This window comes from Trachemys scripta, chromosome 4, assembly GCF_013100865.1.
Source record: "Trachemys scripta elegans isolate TJP31775 chromosome 4, CAS_Tse_1.0, whole genome shotgun sequence".
In the NCBI taxonomy this organism is placed as follows: domain Eukaryota; kingdom Metazoa; phylum Chordata; order Testudines; family Emydidae; genus Trachemys; species Trachemys scripta.
In genome coordinates this window covers 14,600,870-14,610,243 of record NC_048301.1, presented here as the reverse complement: position 1 = coordinate 14,610,243, position 9,374 = coordinate 14,600,870, and the positions used below count along the sequence as shown (strand labels likewise).

General features: G+C 44.6%; 1 protein-coding gene across 1 annotated transcript in view; it reads right to left on the bottom strand.

Annotated features, from left to right (window-relative positions):
• Positions 1–2,562: 2,562 nt before the first annotated feature.
• PRKCH (protein kinase C eta) overlaps positions 2,563–9,374 on the bottom strand; it is a 157,227-nt gene continuing 150,415 nt past the window's right edge. The window contains exons 13-14 of the mRNA XM_034769164.1: positions 5,537–5,680; positions 2,563–3,562 (exon numbers count right to left, since the gene is read on the bottom strand). Of these exons, the coding sequence (XP_034625055.1) occupies positions 3,416–3,562; positions 5,537–5,680 (291 nt within the window). The 3' untranslated portion in view covers positions 2,563–3,415. The remainder of the gene's footprint in view (positions 3,563–5,536; positions 5,681–9,374) is intronic.

Below are 9,374 nucleotides of genomic sequence, written 5' to 3'. Positions count from 1 at the left end.
GGCTCCACTAACATCAATGGCAAAATTGCCATCGACTTCCACGGGGCCAGGACTTCACCCCTGACATTTTACTCACCCGTCCAAAAACATTACCCCTGGTGAATGATCAACCAGAAATTGGCTGTACAAGGGGAGATTTTTTCCTGCTGGGCTCCTTTCAGTATGGTGTTAAGTGCAATTAGAGTTACTCCTATTCCCAACTTTCTAGCAGAGATTTTTGTGAAATGTAAATCAGAAACCATGTCACAATGGCCTGTTCCTTGGATTCACTCAGAATATAGATTTCTAGGGGGTACATCAATAAAAGTCTTAAAAGTTGGGTTTTCTGCATTCATCTTGCAATCAATAATGTAACCAGCTACTGTAATATTGCCGGAGTCTGGTTCGCATGGTGATGGAACAGTCAGGTTCGAGGTTTATGGGTGATTTGGCGGCTCTCACTCCTGAGGGATTCAAGAATGATATCCCATGAGGCCCATGGATGTTCAGAGGAGCAGCACTACCAATAAAATGATGATGATACCAGCCATCTGGTGAAGGAGGCATGTCATGAATCACCCTCATGGCACAAGTCTCCCCAGGAGGCTACTCTACAATTATCTCCAGTGGGACTAACTGCCAAAGGGGTTTGCCCATAGAGAATTTGTAACCAGCTGCCTGCTGAAGCCCTCCTTCCAGTGCTGAAAGTAAGGTTTTTAGAATGATCATTTTTATTCATTTGGTGCCCACCACGTGCATATTGCTTGTTAAAGAGAGAATCTCTGTTTTCACCACTGCTCAGATGCTGCTGTGGTGCGTGTGGCCTGATCCAAAGACCACAGAGGTCAAAGAAAGGAGACCACTTGACTTCCATAGGCTTTGGATACGACTGTAATGTCTTGTCTACATACACAACTTGGACCACTTTAACTAGACCAGCATAATTAAAGTAGTACAACCCCCAAGTATGGATGCAGTTATATTGGTATCCAAGTCCTTACAGCAGTATAATTTATTCCTGTACAGGAAGAGAAATAAACTATACCAGTATAAGCACTTTTATACTGGTAGAACTGCCTCTATACTAGGGGTTGCTTGTGTGCAGCTCTATCAGTAAAAAAATAAAATAAAATAAATCACACCCCTAACCAACATAGTTTTGCAGGTATATTGTTAGTGTGTAAACCAGACGCGAGAACGCGGACAGTCCTTCCCAGACCACCCTTTTTTCAGATTAAACTTGTGACTTGTAACACAAAGTAGCTTTGCAAGCGGTTTAAAACTCACCTCCGCTTCCCACTAATTGGAATCTGCCCGGGAGGTCGTCAGATCCTCAAGAAAAAAGGTTCTAATCCTGACACGCAGGCTGAAGCTTAGCAATGGCTAAAGAAGTCAGCATTGGAAACGGACATATAATGTGTCCGCTTTCCAGAAGTGAAGGGAAAGCACATCTGAATCTCCTACTGGAGTGACTGGTTTCTAGAAGCTGCTTTCAGCATTGTACCAACTTGACAATGGCTCATGTGCTTAAGGCTACAATTGATAAGGCATCCCTTCTGAATAACAAGCTCTTAAATCCAAACCCAACTAGGTCACCTCTCTCCTTGAATCTTAGGGAAGATTTATCCTTCTAAGGGGGAGAGTGTTGTCCTTTTATGTCTGTCATAACTATAAAGGGAAGGATAACAGTCCTCCTGTGTACAATACTATAAAATCCCTCCTGGCCAGAGACACCAAAATCCTTTTACCTGTAAAGGGTTAAGAAGCTCAGGTAACCTGGCTGACACCTGACCCAAAGGACCAATAAGGGGACAAGATACTTTCAAATCTTGGTGGGGGGGGGGAAGGCTTTTGTTTGTGCTCTTTGTTTTGGGGGTTGTTTGCTCTTGGGACTAACAGGGACCAGACATCAATCCATGCTCTCCAAATCTTTTAAAAAAGTCTCTCATATTTCATACTTGTAAGTAACAGCCAGGTAAGGCGTGTTAGGTTTATCTTTGTTTTCTCAACTTGTAAATGTACCTTTTGCTAGAGGGTTTACCTCTGTTTGCTGTAACTTTGAACTTAAGGCTAGAGGGGGTTCCTTTGGGCTCTTTGAATCTGATTACCCTGTAAAGTTATTTTCCATCCTGATTTTACAGAGATGATTTTTTACCTTTCTTTCTTTAATTAAAAGCCTTCTTTTTAAGAACCTGATTGATTTTTCCTTGTTTTAAGATCCAAGGGGATTGGATCTGGACTCACTAGGAATTGCTGGGGGAAAGGAGGGGGAATGGTTAATTTCTCCTTGTTTTAAGATCCAAGGGTTTGGATCAGTGTTCACAAGGAAATTGGTGGAGAAGTCTCTCAAGGCTACCCAGGGAAGGGAGTTAGTACTTGGGAGTGGTGGCAGCAAAACCAGATCTAAGCTGATAATTCAGTTAAGAGGTTCACATGCAGGTCCCCATATCTGTACTCTAAAGTTCACAGTGGGGAAGGAACCTTAACAATGTCATTGCTTATTATTTGACAATTCTGCTTTCAAACAGCTTGTCCGCTTTGCAGCTCCCGTCACAATAACACTACAAATAATTTAAGAGCTACCATTTTCCATTAAAGTTTTAATGAGCCAGTGAACTCACAAAAGGGGGCTCCGTATAACATAATTAAATAAAATCCAAGTAAATGGCAAGGTTTCACACACAATATTTTAGTTGAAAACAGCTGGTATGCAGAGAAAGGAGCATTGAGAGTGCATGATGCAAAAAGGCATTTCACAGAATGCAAATGCTAAAACTTTTCATATCACACATACTAAAACACTGAGCTTATAAGTGGCTTCACTCCGATTTGGAAGAACAGGTGGGGGTGACATTTTTTTTGCTAGTCTGCGCAGTAAAATATTTTACATGGAAGCCCAAAACAGGTTCAAAGAGCCATTTGTCCTTAGGATAGAAATAAATACTCCAGAAACAGGTAGCGCCACGTGGACAACCTTGCTCAATGAGCCCAGTGGTTGCTGGTTCTTTCCATGTTTCCAAAGAGGAGGCAGTGCTGGATCCCTCAAAGCTGAATCTCGCAAAGGTCAGTATTGTAAAATGTCTGTTTGGCTCAGAGCTGCAAAACTCTGCTCATTTCATGCTCACACCAACTCCTCAAACTCATTGCAAATTGCAACTAGTCAGATCTGTGCTGAACCAAATATCTCAGCATTAATAGTCTGCATTGACTATTTATGATACCGTGTTTATTCCAGCCCTATAAATATTTGATATCAGAGTTGCACAAATCCTAGAGTTTTGGTTTTTTTAGTTCACATTAAGGTAACTTTGTTGTTGGTGCTGTTGCGTAATATAAGGCCGTTTCAGTGTATTCCTTGAGAATGAAATTCCTGGTAAACCCAATTTTCACTTCTTCCATCAGGTTCGATCACCACCTTGCACAACCTTCCATGTGGCTACGGCTGTAATTCTGGATCAGTGTATGAAAAGTTTCTAAATTCTTCTTGGTTAATCATTGCAAGAATCCCCTCTTCGATGGGGGTTAGAACTGGTTCTTCTTTTATAAAATCAGGATCAAAATTACTAACATCTTCGCTGCATTTCTGCCAAACAAAAAAGACAAAAAGAGGAGAGGTCAAAACCGTGCACCATCACTTTTCTATTTTCTTTGTTTGTAACTTATTCTCGTCTTGAGTGAGATGCATGACTGCCTCCATGGAGTGCTCAGCTGTTCTGTAACTCACTTTGGGCTGCATCCTGTAAGATGCTGAGTGGTCTTGCTTAGCCCTTTACAGCCTGTCCTTTGTAAGCCTCCATAGGCCTTTTGCAGGCAAACTCCTCGCTGACTTAGTTGACATCAGCTGGAGTTTTGGCTGCACTGTCGCTGAATGGCAGACCCCATGGAGCAGTAATCCCTTACTTTGTTTAAGTGTCAGATTGCACAGACCCAGCCATTCACAGTAATTATACACACAGTTTCCAATTAGCTGAATCTACATAGTCTTTCCTTATCTGTGCAGTGTCTGAAACGGCCTAGTTGGGGGATATTCTCCTTTGTTCAAAAGCCATTATACTTGTACAATAATGAATTAGTAATGCTACAGGAAGAACAAACACCCTGTCTCCAGGTGCCGGATTCCTACCCACCCAGTACAAAGTATGATTGTTTTTAATAGAGACCCCAAAGTTGGCTTATGGTACATTTTGACAACGCTGATTTTTCCTGCCCCAGAACAGCAAGAAGAAGTTTTATTACCACGAGAGTTTATTTTTCCAGATCCACTCTAGCAAGGGAATTCACTAGACCCTGCAGAATGGTCACTTTACACTGTGCAAGAACATGTGCATGTTTCGAGTGGGATTTTCAAACATACTCAGCATTGGCTCAGCTCTGCTCCCACCTGTGTCTCAAAAGGGCATTTTACCATTGACTTCCAGGGGGGCTGAGAGCCTTGGAAAAGCCCACCCCGATGGTTTCCTTGACAAGTCTCACAAACCTGGCACAACCCAAGAGATGTTCAAGCTCAGCAGACACACAGGTCTCTGGATGGTAATAGAAAGCTTGGTTCTGAAGTCCGAACTCCTCATTAGCCAAAGCAAAGGCCAAGTACCAGTAGGGTGAGCAGATAGCAAGTGTGAAAAATCAGGACCGGGTGGGGGGCAATAGGGGCCCATATAAAAAAAGCCCCAAATATCGGGACTGTCCCTATAAAATCAGGACATCTGGTCGCCCTGAGTACCAGGGATGGCTGGGCTGGGGTCCCAACATTAAGACTGGGGAAGATCCTGGTCCCAGGAAGATTTGGATTCAGGTGAAGGAAAAGGCAGAACGTAAAGAAAAGTACTGAGCACCTGCAAGGAGCACTGGGCCTGATTCTGGGATTTGAACAGGAGGGGGCCCACTGACTGCAATGTGAGGTAAAGGAGCTCAGCAGCCCTGCGGATCAGGCCCCAAAAGGGAATTTAAAAGGCAGTGGTGCCATAGGAAGCGAACTGGAGAGAATCTGCGTTGGGAATGAGCGCGAAAGCATCATGAGGGGCATCCGTGGGACAGTATGGTATCAGGGGACAGAGGGACCGGCACTCTGTGCTCCCCATCATTGTAATTATTCAGTGGCATTACAGTAGCACCCACAGGCCTCAGCATGGATCACTGCCCCACTGGGCTGGGCACTGTACAAATACCCAGTGAGAGACAGCCCCTGCCCTGGACAGGTCACTGTCTCAATAGACAAGACAAGGTTAAGTTGGGGGAAGGGAAGGATTATTACCCCACATTTTGCACATGGGAATTAAAGCACAGAGGGGAGTTAGGTACCTAATCTGCTTAGACACTTCTGAAAATGCGTCATTAGATGCTTAAGTATCTTTCTGTCCCAGGCAGATTGAGTAACTTGACCAGCATCAGAGAGAGATATCTGTGGCAGAACTGTGAATTGAGCCCAATTCTCCTAAGTCCCAGTCCAGTGCCTTAATCACAAAGCCGCCCTTCCACTGCATCCTTCTCCCCAGTAGTTATACAGCTAGTGAAAGAATTCAACAAAAGGAGATTCTCTTGCTGGCTCCCCATCACTCACAATTCGAGGTCTGAAGGGCGGTTCCATCTGGCGCTGGTTCAGGAGGTCCCAGTCCAATCCTTTGAAGTAGGGGTGCCTCAGTATAGTGTTCTCTCCACCCTGAGCCACGCTGCCCAGGCGCATGTTGGGGTTCTTGGTCATAAACTGCAGAGCAAAATAAATGAACCTGGTTTAGTCCTTTACTCACATTCAGCAAGGAGACGGGAGAGACACCTATTTCTAGCAATCACACAGACTTTCTTGTTGAGCCTACTTTGCTGGCCAGACTTTCCACCTTCATTACACTGGAAGAGCATGCAGGGATCCTGACTCCTCTTTTAGGGAGGAAACATGGGTATATTTATGTCCTTGGCCACTTATATTTCCCTTACATCCTTGGTTACCATGATAGTAAAAGAAGGTTAAAGTGCATCATCTGCAGCACTATTGACATTGCACAGTGTTTTGGGGGTTGGGTTCTTTTTCAAGAACAAAAGCTCTTTATAAGGTTGGTATTTGCCAGCTGCCTGGGCTTTGGATTAGAGTCAGTTTTTAACGGTTCCTTTTTCCTAAACCTCAGCCTGCTGAAGTGAAGCCAGAAACCTGCAACGAGCTTCTTGCAGTCTCTCAGAAATCGGAGATGGCTGAGGAGAATGAGGAAGGGTTTGAATGTCACAGATCATTAAGAAGGAAGCAGGCAGCAACCCAAAGAAAATTGAACATATGAATTCATACAGGTGACATCACCTTTTGTGTGTGAAACCGATTGGAGGACTTTCCCATCTCTGCTACGAGAGGAAGAAACCTCTGTATAGCAGCATCAAACTTCAACTAGGGGTTCTGATCTGGAGAAAAGTAATAAGAAAAGCTATGGATCATCTAACCGGTTCAGTTCTGGGGTGAGAGGGATATGGCTTGTACCTTTCAGATTCTAGAAATAATGCTCAAGTGAGAATGCATTTTCAAGCAGTTGGGAAGTCTTTTCTCATACGAGGAATAGAGTATTTTCCTTTGTTTTTAGACTTCAGGACCTATTTTTTTTTAAAGAAACCAAATCAAAATCCCCCCCCCAAACATTTGATTCACTAGAGTAACAGAAATCCGATTCAATTTGATTGGGAAAAAACAGCCACTTCAATTTGCCGGGACAGCTGAAATGGCAGCAGAAAGGAACATCAGGATCATTGGTTGAGTTGTCCAGATGAGTTTCTCGAGGATGAAAGAGCATTACATTCATTAAATACCGCACCAGCCACACCAGGCATCTGGGCACTGTTGATAGAATTTTAAGTCTACTGCATCCTTGGCAATGAGAAAATTAAAATGAGCAGAAGGAGCTTTGAGAAACCTTCTTGAATCCGACTGGAAGAACCTTTCAGAAGGCTGGAATTCCTTGAAGAGGAATTACTAAAAGGCCCAGTCATTCCCTCCCCTGGACAGTCCCATGAGAGGGGACGGGGATCACTGGAAATTCTGCAAGATTCACCTCAAGGAATTTCCTCCACATTTCCCCCATGAATTGGATGGGCTTTCTGACCTCATGCAAGTGTGCATGGGGGATTTTGCAGCCTGGGAAGCCTATAGGACCCTCAGCTCCACAAATAAACCAAACAGCACCCTCTTGGACTTCAGGCCACTGGCACAGGGAGCCAGCTCCTGTATGGAGCTCTCTGACCTCCCAACCTTCTTCCTTGGCAGCATGGCTTCCATGGGAGCCATGCTGCCACGGGCTCTCCCATCCTATGTCTGTTTTCCACCAACCCTGCCAGAAGGTGCAGAAGGGGAGTTAATGCAGTTTACTGCAGCTGATAATCTGGATTCACAGGTGGCTGTGCCCTAAGCGTGCCCCTTCTGTACCACAAAGCGCCAGCTATGTGGTATCTCCTGGGTGGGGACAAAATACAGTGGAAGGGTTGTTTCCCTCCTATGAACACCCCCTCCTATTCTACCTGCTTTTGTTCCTCTGCCAGCACAATCCAAGGGAAGTACGCATCCCTAAAACACTCTGATTTGGGATTAGTTGATTCCCCTTGGTCTATTTCTCTGTAAAATCTTCCATGACCGCTCAGATTCCAATCCACATACAAATCAGTGAGGGGAAAGCGAAACCCATTCAGAGCCTTTATATGAACTTCTTAGGTTTGCAAAAGTAGCTGGAAATCATATGATAACAGACACACTTGTGAGATTCCCTGTGATGTTGCTTCCAGTCATGCTGGAGAGATGAGAACATCTCTCCTACTGTTTTAGCAGACCCACTTCTGAACCCAGAGGGAAAGTAAAAATTACTCTTTTTCTTATTTGTATTTCAGTGGTTCTTAGAGACCCTTACCATGATCAAGTCCCATTGTGGTAGGCCCTGTACAAACACATAGTACAAGACAGTATTTTCCCAAAAGAACTTGGATTAAATAGGCAAGACAAAGGAGGGGAAGGAGAAATGGAGGCACATCTAGATGAAGTAACTTGTCCAAGGTCACACAACGGCTGGAAATAGAGCCCAGGTCTCCTGACTCCCAGCCCAGTACCTATCCACTACACTATGCCGCCTCTGCTAAGAATGAAAAATAACAAAGATTTTCAAGTCTCAGCAAAGTCTCATGGAGGATAGGTCCATCAATGGATATGGGCAGGGATGGTGTCCCTAGCGTCCGTTTGCCAAAGCTGGGAATGGGCAACAGGGGATGGATCACTTGCTCTGTTCATTCCCTTCGAAGCACCTGGCATTGACCACTGCTGGAAGACAGGATACTGGGCTAGACAGACCTTTGGTCTGACCCAGTATGGCCATTCTGATGTTCTAAAGGCTTGGTACATATAGGTTCAAGCCATGTAACCAACAAAAATCAGAAGGGTCTGTCCATTCACAAAACCAACCCAGAGCCCTAGGAAGTAGGACTGTGCTTACATTCTCACTGGCTTGTTTTATTGCTTAGAGCCAGCAGAGTGGCGCAGCGGAAGCGTGCCCCTCCTCTGCTATGCCCGCTCTTGTTTCTTTAGAGGGGGAGGAATAGCTCAGTGGTTTGAGCATTGGCCTGCTAAACCCAGGGTTGTGAGTTCAGTCCTGGAGGGGGCCATTCAGGGATCTGGGACAAAAATCTGTCTGGGGATTGGTCCTGCTTTGAGCAGGGGGTTGGACTAGATGACCTCCTGAGGTCCCTTCCAACCCTGATATTCTATGAATCTATTCTATTCTATGAATTCAGCATTACACCAAAACTGCATCAAGCAAAGACATGCAGTGCAACAAATCAAGGTCCACCCAATTGTTCTGGTTCTGTTAGCTGGCTCTGATTAGCACAGTAGACCTCCTGCACCTCCTCAGGGAATTATAGCTGACACAAGACAGTAGGTATCTCAAACCCGAATGTATCTGGTTTTTGGTATCCAAGGAAGGGAATCAGTCCTTCCCATTTGCTCACTTATGGAATGCATGTCTCACTGCCTGCCCCCTGGGGCAGTTGTGGGAAGATGCATAATTACGGCCAAGCTCACGGCTGGGCCTCTGCAAAAATCCTTTTGAAGTGATCCTTGTTTCAGAAGAATAAACATCTTTGGGAATGATTCGAACCACTGGATACCTGATCAAAGAGCCTCTTTCTCCTGTGCTTCATATTTGATGTATAAATTCAGTCCTGTTCTGTAGTTTGTCTTGTTTTGGAAGTGTGTGTGTGTTCACTGTGCACAGGCATTGGGCCTCAAGTGATAACGCAGAAGCCTGAACAATTATCTTTAGGTCTCTCTCAAAAATAAAGGGCCCCTATCTCCGTAAGGCCCCTTTACACCACTTTGACAGAGTAGGTGGGTCCTTAAGAGTGAGTGTAAATAATTCAATTTTCTAAAGGCACCTGTACATGCC